Source organism: Sardina pilchardus, chromosome 16 (genome assembly GCF_963854185.1).
Source record: "Sardina pilchardus chromosome 16, fSarPil1.1, whole genome shotgun sequence".
Lineage (NCBI taxonomy): Eukaryota > Metazoa > Chordata > Actinopteri > Clupeiformes > Clupeidae > Sardina > Sardina pilchardus.
The window spans coordinates 21487867-21502866 of record NC_085009.1 but is presented as its reverse complement, the minus strand read 5'-3'; the positions used below and the strand labels follow the sequence as shown (position 1 = coordinate 21502866).

The following is a 15000-nucleotide window of genomic DNA, read 5'->3' as shown; positions in this document are numbered from 1 at the left end:
CCCGGCATAAAAGCAGCATTAATATTCTCCTAGCTGTAGAGCCTCAGAGGGATTATGCAACCGGGCCGAGCAGAGCTGCTTGATGCGTACTGTACTGTAGATCTGACTGGAGGAAAGATGGAGCCCCACTCCTTGAAGTTTGACCTATAACCTCTATGCAGCGAGGCCGAGTACAGCTGCTATCATGTGGGCTTGATGTGTACAATAGATCTGATTGGAGGAAAGATGGAGCCCCGCTCCTTGACCCTTGACCCTTTGACCCTTGACCTCTCGCACAGGTGAACCCCCAGGACTCGGAGCACTACGGGCGCATGGTGGAGCTGTGGTTCCTGTTCAGCCTCATCTGGTCGCTGTGCGCCTCAGTGGACGAGGACGGACGCAAGAAGATCGACAACTTCCTGCGCGAGCTGGAGGGGACCTTCCCTAACAAGGTGCGACTGGACAAGGACGTCTGACAGACGCACACACAAATGCGCTCGCTCGCACACACACACACACACACACACACACACACACACACACACACACACATACACACACACACATGCACTCATGCACATTCACACAGATACAGTACCTGTGACGTAGTCTAGTTACAGTAGCTGTAGTGGATATGCTGTGATGTAGTACTGTAGTGGAAATGCTGTGATGCACTGTGATCAACCATACATGTTAATACGTATTCTTATTTTAAGTGGGTATACTGAGATGGGGATGCTTTTTAAGTGGGTATACTGCGTACTACTACACCACTGACACATACTGTGCATAACTATACCCATACACAAATAAGACGTTCACTCATTAATGAACACACACACACTTGGTGGAAAGTCGTGTCAAAACACATTGTAACACACATTTGAAAGTTGTTTGACACGGACACAAATGAGCAATGCACACTAGAAGCAGGCCGACATCTGCAAGAGCCTGGAGCATTCCTTCACAAGTGATTGTGCAGTGAGGATTAGTTTAGCAGGCGAGCACAGAGACAGCAGTTCAAAGACACGCTGCTTTTCATTCTCCCTCCGCGCTTTCACACAGGACACCATCTACGAGTACTATGTGGACACCAAGACCAAGAGCTGGACGTCATTTGAGGACAAGCTGCTGAAAAAGCTGGCGCTACCCTGCCAAGTGAGTGTCCCCCCACACACCACACACACACACATGCGCGACGCGTCCATAGTAGACATAGGCGCGACACATACACATAGACACACACAAACGTACATATACACACACACACACACGCGTACATGTACATAGATACACACAAATGCGCGTACGCACGCACGCACACACACACACACACACACAACACACACACACACACACACACAGAGAGAGAGAGAGCAGCGGTCAGCGCAGTGCCAGGCAGGCCCTCAGGCTGAGCTGCAGGCCTGAAACTGGCACCCCAGCTGGGCACGGACGCCTCCCTGCTCCCCTCAGATACTGTATCTGCTCCTCCTCCTTCTCCCCGCTCCCTCCCCTCATTTGTCATGTCACTTCTTTCTTTTCTTTTATGTTTTTTTTCCCTCCCTCCTGCTTTCTTTTTCTCTCCTCTCATGCCTCCCTCGACTCTGTCACTTTCTGCCCGCTCACTCTCCCTTTCACTCGTTTGCTTCTGTGCCCTTTTCTCTCGTTCTCCCTCCTTTATGTCCTCAACTCGTTGGAGAGTGCTAAAAGAAAGTTGTAGCTACTACACACACACACACACACACACACACACACACACACACAAAAGACGCAAGTGTGTGTACACACACACACACACACACACACAAAAGACGCAAGTGTGTGTACACACACACACACACACACACACACACACACACACACACAAAAGACAAGTTGTGTGTGTGTGTGTGTGTGTGTGTGTGTGTATTTTGAGGCTCGCCTTCAAAAAAGTGTGAAATGTTAGTTTAATGAGCGCCCGTGTCAGGCCTGCTGAAGTGAGGGGCCGGGCGGCTCCAGGAGGACTCTTTCACGGGTCCGGCAGGCCATCCATCTTCCTCCCGCAGCCCCGGCCACAAATCCAGATGCCGCCGCCCCGCTGAACCCCACGCCCGATCATTACCAGGGGTCAGCCCCCGCCATCAGTCATCCTTACAGTGCTCAGGATCTCATTACTGTCACGCTATTGACCAACAACAACAGCCACGGACAAGCCCACTGTTGAGCTAATCATGCAGACAAATTCATCATATGGAATGGGTGTCCACCATATGCTTGCATTTAGATTTGCATACATATTGATGCTTGTTCTGATTCATTGTATGGGTATCCACCGTATGTTTGCATTTATATTCATAATGTAAACATTTGGATGGCACTTTTACTTTGCTGTAACTGCGTTCCGATTGGACTGGCGTTTACACAAGTCTGCTATTTCTGGTGGCCTGCGATGTAAGCTGAAGAAGTGTTTGTTGCAGGTCTAGTAATGCAATTTAAATCGACCTAAGCGGAAGCTAGGGAGCTAAAACAAATAAAAATACATAGTTATGAGACTATGAAGAGTTGATGTTATGTGTCACATTATTGGTTTGTTTGGTAAGGGACCATGCAATAGCCCACCCTTATGTGATTATTACAGCAATATACTGACTACTTGGGGACCGTCTTGTGTGTCCTGTCTCACGGCCACTAGTGTGGTTTATTTGGCCGTAATGGCCTGCTGGGCTGATGCTGTCCATGAAGTCACTGGAGCATTCTGCATCACTGTCACATAATTGTGTCTGTGTATTTGTGTTCTCTCCTCGCAAGCTGCCGTTAGAGGAAACAATTCTATTAGTCCCCAGTTTCATTTGCTCTCCTCTCTCTCTCTCTCTTGCTCTCTCTCTCTCTCTCTCTCTCTCTCTCTCTCTTCTCTCTCTCTCTCTCTCTCTCTCTCTCTCTCTCTCTCCTCTCTCTCTCTCTCTCTCTCCCTCCCTCCCTCCCTCTCTCTCTCTCTTTCTTTCTTTCTTGCTCATTCCTTCTGCCTTCCATTAGATTGTGCCATTATTATAGTGATCAGTTGACTGTATGCTGCCTCTTTCTCTCCAGAGTCCAGGAAGGAATACTGAAGCTTCTCTAAGTGCACATAATTGTTAGCATTTGATGTTCTCTCTTTTCTAGCGTCTGTCTTGCCGAAAGAAACACTGTTATTAACCCTGCCATTCATCCACTTCATGCATATATGCATATGCCGTCTATATAAGTTTCCGCTTTGCATCTTGGCCGAATTACCACCTTGAACATGCAATAACCTTTGCTACCTGAACACACAGTCGTCTACTAATCCTTACATACTGCATATATAGTATATAGATATGCTGTATATATCCTGCTGAAAAAAAAACAGCCTGACCAGCTTAAGGTGGTTTGCTGATTGACCAGCTTGTAAACCAGCTAGTTTGACCACTCTATGATGGTTGACCAGCTAGACAGGCAAAACGCTTGGTTAAAACATACCTTCAGCTGGTTTACCCAGTTTACGATGGCAGTTTGGTTTTGCTTCTCGTACAGTACCACCTCAAGCTGGTCATTTTAGTTGATGTTGCTGGCCTACATTGTTGGTTTTTACTGCCCATGCCAGCTTATGTTGATCATTGTGGCAAAACCAGCATGACCATCTTACACCAACATTGTCAAGCTTGGCAGGCAGATTTAGAGAATGCACAGATGTGATAGACAAAGTTACAGTGCCTGCATCTGACCAAGCTGGTGTGTGCGTGTGTGTGTGTGTGTGTGTGTGTGTGTGTGTGTGTGTGTGTGTGTGTGTGTGTGCCCCTCTCAGCGCCCCCTTCTATAAGATCATGGTGCCCACGGTGGACACGGTGCGCTACAACTTCCTGGTGCAGGCGCTGGTGGGCAGCCAGTACCCGGTGCTGCTGACGGGGCCGGTGGGCACGGGCAAGACCTCCGTGGCACAGAGCGTCCTGCAGGGCCTCGACTCCACCAAGTGGACCACGCTCACCGTCAACATGTCCTCTCAGGTGCAGTAGTTAACCACCAAAACCACGCTCACCGTCAACATGTCCTCTCAGGTACAGTAGTTAACCACCAAAACCACGCTCACCGTCAACATGTCCTCTCAGGTACAGTAGTTAACCACCAAAACCACGCTCACCGTCAACATGTCCTCTCAGGTAGTGGAACACCACAGCTACATTCACCATCAATATGTCCTCTCAGGTACAGTAGTTAACCACCACAGCTACATTCACCATCAATATGTCCTCTCAGGTAGTGGAACACCACAGCTACATTCACCATCAATATGTCCTCTCAGGTACAGTAGTTAACCACCACAGCTACATTCACCATCAATATGTCCTCTCAGGTACAGTAGTTAACCACCACAGCTACATTCACCATCAATATGTCCTCTCAGGTACAGTAGTTAACCACTACAGCTACATTCACCATCAATATGTCCTCTCAGGTACAGTAGTTAACCACCACAGCTACATTCACCATCAATATGTCCTCTCAGGTAGTGCACCACCACAGCTACAGTACATTCACCGTCAACACGTCCTCTCAGGTAGTGAAACACCACAACCACACTCACCGTCAATATGTCCTCTCAGGTAGTGAAACACCACAACCACACTCACCGTCAACATGTCCTCTCAGGTAGTGGAACACCACAGCCACATTCACTATCAACATGTCCTCATAGGTAGTGCACCACCACAGTCACATTCACTATCAAGACATTCACCATCAACATGTCCTCACTGGTAGTGAAGCACCACAACCACATTCACCATTAACATGTCCTCACACTGTAGGTAGTGAACTGTCAACATTTCCAGGGAGCTCAGAGTAGCAGCCACGTTTCCCGTCAACATGGATAATATCACACTGGATAATATTGAGAAATGAATATTGACACAATAAGGTTTTGTTAGAGATTATTTAATAATGTAAAGATTGGTTATGGGTGTGATCTACAGACCGGTAGTGTGGATGTACTGTACAGGGCGACATGTCCTCACAGGTAGCACAGATGAGGCCATGTGACATCACATGCGAGCACAGACAAGTCGTCACCTGAGCATTTAATAAGGTCCATATCCGATGTGTCCTTAAATAAACCAGCTAATATGAAATTATACGATTTTAGGGAATAGTAATTATTTTTGTATTATTTATGCTCACCAACTGACCAGTGACCAGGGATATCTGATGTGTCTGTAAATATGTCTTGAGCTGGATAGTATCAAACAATATGGTTGGGTGGAAAATAATAATAAGCTTTATTATATATTTTACCATTTTTAAAGTTATATAACATTATATATGTATTAAATTTAGATATAATATAATTTGTACATTTTATCGAATGAAGGCTATACTGTAAATATAGCCTTTGTAAAGGGGGATGAAGATCAGATCACATCACAGCATCACAGTGTGTTGTGAGTTGGAAGAAGGCACACGGAAGAGAATAACTACTGTAGCAGGTTGTTTGTGCCCTCTGGAGAGCAGTCGATTAGGGCTGATTTATAGATTTGAACAAAATGATTTTGGGAGGAGTTATACTGCTGATGCACAGGTTGGTATAGATTGTGTAGAGATGGATAAAGATCTGCCATCATGCATGGTGCTTCAACATGTTTCTTTCGAAATGTTGACAATTCTGTCCTCAACATGGATATTCTACATAATACAGTATATAACTGATAGAAACAGTAGTGGGTTAAAAGAACTTTTGTGGTTAGACTACCTGTTACTATCTGTTAGTGTTAGCAGAGGAGATAGTGTTAGCAGAGGAGATAATCTCAGGAGAGGTGGGCCTTTAGGATATTATGGAAGATAGAGTAGGACTCCAGTTTTGCCTTTGGTTGTGTCAGCAACGCATTCTGTCCATGAAGGCTGCCTCAGTTGCTATCCTGACTGAGTGACTCATGCATACTTGAACTGAACTCTTTGAGATTGATATTGGGTTGAGCAGATGGACTCGCTCCAGTAATGGGTCATGCCAGGTGACACTCGGCTGGAAGCAGCTCTGGAGCGCGCTGCTGCTTCTGCTTCGGAGTCATGTTCCTCTTGCGGTCCCAGTGACTGTTGGGGATTCCACCCAGAAATGTTTTTTTTCTTCTATACAACAGCGTCTTGGACAGCCAAACCGCTAAGCACCAATAATCAGCTGCAAAGACCACCCATTCCGAGTACACCCAAGTGTGGTATTTATTAAATGTTCCCACATTCAGTGGGGGGGGGGGGGGGGGGGGGGGAGGCATGCATGCTTGCACATACTCCCAAGAGTGCAGACCTCCCTCATAAGCCCAGCTTTCTACCAGAGCCACATGGCCCATCTCAAACACTGCGGTAAATACACAGATTCACAGGGTTGGTCTCCGTCTCTATCCTCTGAGTGGTTAAAGCAGGGGCCTGTGCCGTGAGCGCAGTAAGTAGTGCACTATACTGCTCAGGCTGCCTGCTCACTAGGTTACAGTAGGCTGCCTTTAAAGCAGGCTTAGAGGGGAGTCTATATCGTTGCCATGTAGAATGATAAGAGCGATTTTTATCGCAGATTAAAAAGGCTCTCTCCGCCACAGTTGACTAGCAGTGCGGGCAGAATCTCTAATAGTGTTTACATGTCAGCAGTGCCACTCACAGCCTGTTCTGTCTGGGCAAATGGGAACTGTCAAAGGCGGCGATTTTATTTCATTTTTTCCTGACAAACATGAGTGTTTGTTAGAGGCGGTGAGAGCTCTTGATTATTTATTGTGCAACTCCTGTAGAGAATTGCATTCTGTCACGGTGAGCTGCCTCGGATAAATAAATATATTAATAAGTGAATGAATGAATAAATAAATAAATGGAAGCATGAGAGCCCTGTTTGCTATTATCTGAGGGGGGTTTTGATGCGTGTTACCTTGAAAGGTGGTCGAACACAATGCTGACCTTTCCCGACTAAAATCATCACACATTGTGATTTGGAGTGCCTCGAGAGGGAGAGCCTTTGTGCTCTCCCATAATTCACTCTGGATGTGATTCATTTTTCATTTTGCGTGCCGAATCTTTTGTCAGTGAACTGTGATGGGTATTTCATGATGGTTATCTTGTGAAAGCCATGATGTGTGATCGTGTGTGTGTGTGTTTTTGCGTGTTGTCATGCATGTTGTATGTGGTGGTCGTTGCTACAGAGCTGTGGATTACTCAGAGCTGAATATGTGAATGTGGGCGAAGAGAGGCAGACATGTGGAGCTACTGATGATGTGATCAGACTCCCTCATGAAAGAACTACACTGAATAGTCATGTTAATAAGTTAACATCACCGTAATATTAGGCCAAGAAAGTGCACTAAAGACACATTATTTTCTGTGATCTTAGTAAATAACATAATTTCCCTCTTTAAATTCATAAAAAAGTGGATCCATTCTCTAGCATCTGTAATCTTCCCCCCTGAAATGGTCCACGTTGGGAGGGGGTTTGCTACTCCTGTGGAGAGTGTTGCGTTGGGGATGATCATTCCACATGTGTGTGTAGCTGAAGCCCAATCCACCGTGGAGCCACAGCCAGCGCTAGCGCTCCTGCTGCAGCCTCGTGTGCAGCCCCTGGCCCCTCTCCTGTCCACGCCGGACGCGCAGGTGTGACGTGGGCGTTGGATTGCGCTCTGACACATCATCGCTGGGGGGGGGGGGGGGGGGGGGATTCACGCTCGCTCCCCTCGGTCATTACCCATCATCCCCTCGGGGCCAGCGCCGCAATTAGCTGACTCACGCTGGCTTCTGTGGGCAGGAGCGGAGGGGACAAAAGGCCCCGGAGCCAACCTCGCCGCCATCACGGTCATCACCATAACTACCCCCCCATCTACCGTCATCATCTACCCTCATCATCATCATCATCATCATCTGGGATCATCAGTGCAGCCTCGCTCACCTCACCCCAGCACTTTTGCCCAGCGCTGAAACATCAACCATCTATTAATGTTACTTTGCTCTGCACAGGCCATGCAGTGCCATACGTGCAGCCATACTTGCTCGCTCACTCACTCGCTCGTATTGCACACACACACACACACACACACACACACACACATACGTATAGAGGAGGTCAAATGCAAACATTCACTTGAGCAAACATTAATCATGCCCTCCTATCTCTCTCTCTCTCTCTCTCTCTCTCTCTCTCTCTCTCTCTCTCTCTCTCTCTCTCTCTCTCTCTCTCGCTCACTCTTCACTCTCCTCTCTTTCTCTCTCACCCAATTACTCACTCACTCTCCCTCTCTTTCTCTCTCTCTCTCTCTCCCTCCCTCCCTCCCTCCCTCACTCACTCTCCCTCTCTCTCTCTCTCTCTCTCTCTCCCTCTCTCTCTCTCTCCCTCCCTCCCTCTCCCTCTCCCTCCCTCTCTCTCGCTCCCTCTCTCCAGACCACCTCTAATAACGTGCAGGCCATTATCGAGAGCCGCGTGGAGAAGCGCACCAAGGGCGTGTACGTGCCGGTGGGGGGGAAGCGCATGCTGGCCTTCCTGGACGACCTGAACATGCCGGCGGTGGACGACTTCGGCTCCCAGCCGCCGCTGGAGCTGCTGCGTCTCTGGATCGACTACGGCTTCTGGTACGACCGCCAGAAGCAGACCCTCAAGTGTGTCAAGGTGAGAGGGTGGGGGTAAGGGGTTAAGGGTGTGGGGGGGGGGGGGGGGGTTGTCATCGCTGGCAGAGTTTTTCCCTTCATTATAATGTCTCAGGCGTAGCGTCAAAGTGTTCTTTTGATGGAGCACCGGAGACAAATGAGCGTAATAAGGCATCGAGGTGAAATGAAAGAATATATCAGAGTGAACGGAGCCCACATTTAACCCACTGCTGTGAGCAGCAGACCAACGAGTCAAACGGAGAAACCAACAAGACTGCTGAGAATCTGGGTATATGACCAATGCACCTACAGTATTAGCTGCTCCCATATGTGTGTCTGTGTGTGTGTGTGTGTGTGTGTGTGTGTGTGTGTGTGCATACTGTACATATATACACACACACACACACACACACACACACACACACACAACATATACTGTGTATGAGAGCTAAGAGCTAAGCTCTCTGAGATCAAAGGGGAAACTTGCGCTTGCTTGGTGTTCTCTCTTGTCCTCTTTTTGTCTTCTGGAATCCACAATGAATTCATAATGCATCACGTGTGTCCATCTCTCCACCCACCAATCTGTCTCTCTGTGTCTTTCTGTGTTTCTGGCCATACTGAACTTTATAGATACTATTATACGGCTCCTCAGAGATGCTGCAGAAAGTTCCATTCACATGAATGGGCCTCCCTCCCGTTCGGAGGTCTGTTAAATCTATAATGACTGCTGCTAAGTATATAATGACCACTGTCAATGGCAACAGGTTTTGTGCTTTTAATTCACCTCTTTCATATCAATCTGCAACAAATCCTGCACATCGGGGTTCTGTTCATCCTGTCGGGACTTATATTCCGATAATTACCGGCAGACAATACATTATCCCTTACATATTGTTGTGCTTTATGAAGAATACAGATACCCAGTTAGATGCACTTGGTAAGGAAAGAGGTAATGATGAAGAACCGTTTCATTTTTGTGCGAATGGTGTGTTGCCATTTCATACCCGTCTCCCCATTTAGAGAATCGCTCTCACACAAAAAAATATTCAGAGATAATAATTAAAGAATAAATAAATTAGTAAGAAAGTGTTTTTTTTTCCCCATCATGTTTTTTTTTATTATTATTTTTTTGTAACGCTTTTGATTTTCAGGTACAGAGAGTGATGAGGATCTGAGGAGCGCACGCTTTGAAAGCATCTTTGTGTGATTGTCGGTTCAAATCCATTGATCTCCCAGATTGCAGCTTTTTCCTCCGTGCTTAAAGCACCGTGAGCCTCAAATGTCAGATGGCCCGATGGTTTGTGCTCCCCCATCTGATCTGACTGCTTTCAGGCTTCAAACCACAAAAACACAGAGAAAATAGAGGGACAAAACATGTGTTTTTCAGGCACAAACCTAGATTTAAAAAAAGATTGAATAGATAAATAAAGACATTTAAAAAACAACACGCTACTTTGCCAAACCAGGCACGGAAAAATGGAACAAATCAAATGGACGTTGTACCATTCTATCATTTACTTCGTCTCCCTCTCCGATGATAATGAACTCTGTTCTGGTCCTGCCGTGCGTTTGTGAAGACCTGCCGTATCCGTTCGGTCTGCGTTACATAAAATCAATGTTGTATTTCCTCATCCAGTCTGCTCCGCTCGGCCTAATCCCTCGCCCGGTCCGGTCCGCTGGACAGCACTGCCATCATCGCCCGGCAGCCCGGCACGCAGACCCGGCTAGATGAGTTGACCTTTACATGCGTTTTCCCCCAGAATGGCACCAGCCAGTACGCCATAGGGCAGTTCTTGTTTACCGACTGCGGCAAACACCACGGTGGTACGGAGAAATCCACCCAGACAACTATTATTGGCTTGTCCTCGTGGGGGGGGGGGGGGGTCCTGGGGAGGTGGAGGAGTGGGTGGGGGAGGGCAGGTGGAGTGTGGTGTGCCCAAGAGAACGGCGCAAATTAGGGGGAGCCAATAACTGACAAGCTCGACCAACTTCCGTTGCGGTGTTTTGATGAATCGTTCCGCGCAACTTATCGATAATTCAAGCGCGCATTGACAAGTAGCACCGAGCCGCCGGTAAATACAAATGAATGTTTGTGTTGTTGTTGGTCTCATTTAGTGGAGGAGGAGCTGATGCAGATGTTCTGTTCGATTTCTCCTCACAATTGACAGTTTTTCCAAGTCTCTCTCTCTCTCTCTCTCTCTCTCTCTCTCTCTCTCTCTCTCTCTCTCTCTCTCTCTCTCTCTCTCTCTCTCTCTCTCTTGTGCTAATCATGTCTTTTTATAGTGTGTTGGAGGACATGAAGTTTTGTGTTTCCTCATGTGTGGGAAGTTGCATGCACCAGTTTGCCTAACACTTTGGTGTTATCTTATAGGACATGTACCTGCTGGCCTCGATGGGGCCTCCTGGTGGTGGGAGGACGCACATCTCGGGGCGACTGCAGAGCCGATTTAACCTCATCAACATGACCTTCCCTGCGGTGAGTGGAGATGAGCTCCACCGTGGGGCCCATCCCTATACTGTTCTCCCAACTCTCACTACACTGATGGCCTCCACAGTGAGCTCCACTGTGGGGCCCATCCCCATACTGTTCTCCCCACTCTCACTACACTGAGGGCCTCCACAGTGAGCTCCACCGTGGGGCCCATCCCTATACTGTTCTCCCCACTCTCACTACACTGATGGCCTCCACAGTGAGCTCCACCGTGGGGCCCACCTCTCTCCTCTATCTCTTTTCACTGCATACCAAGCTCTCTCACTGTGGCCCTCTCTAGTGAGCTCTGGCCTTGAGCCCACTGCTCCCTTCCCTTCCCTTCACACACGCACACACACACAGGCACGGAAGAGAACCCCCCCACACACACACACACACACACATACACACTTTGGAATGACTTCTTATTGACCAGTTACCTCGCTCCAAGTGTAAGCGCCAGATGATAATGACTAGATGGGCTTAAGTGATCCTGTCTCCGTTGCGGAGCGTCAGACTCCCCTCATTAGTATTCCGTGCGGCGCGGCGCGTAATCAAGATTGCGCCCTAACGAAGATGGGAAGATGGAGATGATGACAGGGACGATGGCGGCCGTGATAAGATCTGCCGAGCTCCCGAGCAGCATTGATTGGTGGAGGAGGCGGCGCGCGTGTGTGTGTGTGTGTGTGTGATTTGATTTGATTGTTCCGATGACAGTCCTCTCCCTTGTTCGTGGCCACTTTGGCGTTCTCGGCTCTGGTTCCGCGCCGAGTCTTTGCCATTACACCCCCCACGTCTCATCTCATTGCGCCACCCATCTTCTTGCATCTCCTAATTATAACTTCCCTCTTGCGGCGCGTCTTTGCTTCATCCGCGCGCTTTATTTCTATTCCTGCGTCCCGTCATCACGGAGCCTCCACCATCACTGTCATTATCACCATCCCATCACCAGCACCATCACCATCATCATCTAGCATTTTTGCATTTTTGTAATCAGATGCTTTCACCCAAAGCGTTTCTAATGCACTGAAGGCAATCATCTTGTCATTGTGGCAATGAATCTGTCTATGTGTCTATGTTCTTCTTCTTCTTCTTCTTCTTTTCTTCTTCTTCTTCTTCTTCTTCTTCTTCTCTTCTTCTTCCTTCTTCTTCTTCTTCTTCTTCTTTCTTCTTCTTCTTCTTCTTCTTCTTCTCTCTTCACTTTCATCTCTTATCCTGTCATTTTAGTGATGAATTGTTTTGTTTGTTTTGAAAAAAAAGTCTGTTAACAAACAGATAAAGTGTGGAATGGAAATATCGCATCATTGATAATTACATCACTAAATAATTGTATGAATGAATGTAATGAATATACAAGTTGTTTTATATTAACTCAATATGCCTTCAACTCACTCTCTCTCTCTCTCTCTCTCATTCATTTCAATTCAATTCATAGAGCTTTATTGGCATGACTGTAAGTGTTACAATGTTGCCAAAGCAGTATCTCTCCTCTCTCTCTCCTGTCTTCTCTCTGTCTCTCTCTCTCTCTCCCTCTCTCTCTTCTCTCTCTCTCCTCTCTCTCTCTCTTCTCTCTCTCTCTCTCTCTCTTCTCTCTCTCTCTCTCTCTCTCTCTCTCTCTCTCTCTCTCTCTCTCTCTGTCCCCTGCAGGAGTCCCAGATCAAGCGTATCTACGGCACCATGATCAACCAGAAGCTGCAGGAGTTTGAGGAGGAGGTGAAGCCCATCGGGGGCGTCCTGACGCAGGCCACGCTGGAGCTGTACTACGCCATCATCGCCCGCTTCCTGCCCACGCCCGCCAAGATGCACTACCTCTTCAACCTCAGGGACATCTCCAAGGTACACACACATGAACACACACACACACACACACACACACACACACACACACACACACACACCCTACCTCTTCAACCTCAGGGACATCTCCAAGGTACACACACATGAACACACACACACACACACACACTACCTCTTCAACCTCAGGGACATCTCCAAGGTACACACACATGACCACACACACACATGACCACACACACTACCTCTTCAACCTCAGGGACATCTCCAAGGTGCACACACACACATAACCACACACACACATGACCACACACACACATGACCACACACACTACCTCTTCAACCTCAGGGACATCTCCAAGGTACACACACACACATGACCACACACACACATGACCTAACACACACATGACCACACACACTACCTCTTCAACCTCAGGGACATCTCCAAGGTGCACACACATGACCACACACACACATGACCACACACACACATGACCACACACACACATGACCACACACACTACCTCTTCAACCTCAGGGACATCTCCAAGGTGCACACACATGACCACACACACACATGACCACACACACACATGACCACACACACTACCTCTTCAGCCTCAGGGACATCTCCAAGGTACACACACATGACCACACACACACATGACCACACACACTACCTCTTCAACCTCAGGGACATCTCCAAGGTACACACACATGACCACACACACACATGACCACACACACTACCTCTTCAACCTCAGGGACATCTCCAAGGTGCACACACATGACCACACACACACATGACCACACACACTACCTCTTCAACCTCAGGGACATCTCCAAGGTACACACACATGACCACACACACACATGACCGCACACACTACCTCTTCAACCTCAGGGACATCTCCAAGGTACACACACATGACCACACACACACATGACCGCACACACTACCTCTTCAACCTCAGGGACATCTCCAAGGTACACACACATGACCACACACACACATGACCGCACACACTACCTCTTCAACCTCAGGGACATCTCCAAGGTGCGCACACACATGACCACACACACACACGACCACACGCATGACCATACACACACATACTGTACACATACTGTACACATATACACACACACACACACACACACACACACACACACACAACCACACAGACTATCTCTTCATCCTCAGGGACTCAAGGTAGAATGCAAACACACATGTACACACTCCTACTCTCAGGGACGCACACCTACCGTACATGTGTGCGGCGCGACGTGACAAGAAAAAAAAAAAAAACAGAACTCCATTAGCAAAGCCCACTAGAAACCACACAGGGATAGAACACTGGTCTAAAATCCTGTGCATCAAGCCCACACCGCTGAACACCGTGTCTGGTGGGCACAGGCCTTTACACTCTTGCACATACACTCACACACACGCATACAGTACTCTTGCACAGACACAACATACTCTCTCCCTCTCTCTTTCTCTCTCTCTCTCTCTCTCTCTCTCTCTCTCTCTCTCTCTCTCTCTCTCTCTCTCTCTCTCTCTCTTTCTCTCTCTAAAAGATTGAACTACTTCAGTCAAGGCAGCAAGAGTGTGTGTTTGTGTGTGTGCATTTTTGTCATCCGATCTGATGAATGTTGCTTTTGTCTTTTGATCTTCCATTTCTGTTTAGTACAGTATGTCTTCACTCATCAATGCACACACACACACACACACATGCAGTGTGCTGAAGCCTTGTTAAATATCCCTCATTAAATTGCTTTTCCCCTTTTTGACTGATTCTGAAGTGCTTGTTAGCTAAGTGCTACTCTCTGATGTTGTCAAGCTGAGTAAAAAAGGTGTGTGTGTGTGTGTGTGTGTGTGTGTGTGTGTGTGTGTGTGTGTGTGCCTCGTTTTCTCCACAGGTGTTCCAGGGCTTGCTAAGAGCCCACAGGGACTTCCATGACACCAAACAGAGCATCACTCGCCTGTGGATCCATGAGTGCTTCAGGTAGACTCTACTGTAACCCCGGCACACACCCAGGAACCGTCATCCACCACCATAACGTTGAACTTGGCGTTGAGAGTCTCCTGTGTGTGTGTGTGTGTGTGTGTGTGTGTGTGTGTGTGTGTGTGTGTGTGTGTGTGTGTGTGTGTGTGTGTG

The 15000-nt window shown here is 47.8% G+C and overlaps 1 protein-coding gene across 1 annotated transcript in view; it reads left to right on the top strand.

The window, feature by feature from the left end:
• dnah2 (dynein, axonemal, heavy chain 2) overlaps positions 1-15000 on the top strand; it is a 223751-nt gene that overhangs the window by 150518 nt on the left and 58233 nt on the right. The window contains 8 exon segments of the mRNA XM_062516042.1: positions 279-431; positions 1045-1113; positions 1115-1137; positions 3779-3977; positions 8369-8593; positions 10943-11047; positions 12689-12877; positions 14762-14847. Of these exon segments, the coding sequence (XP_062372026.1) occupies positions 279-431; positions 1045-1113; positions 1115-1137; positions 3779-3977; positions 8369-8593; positions 10943-11047; positions 12689-12877; positions 14762-14847 (1049 nt within the window).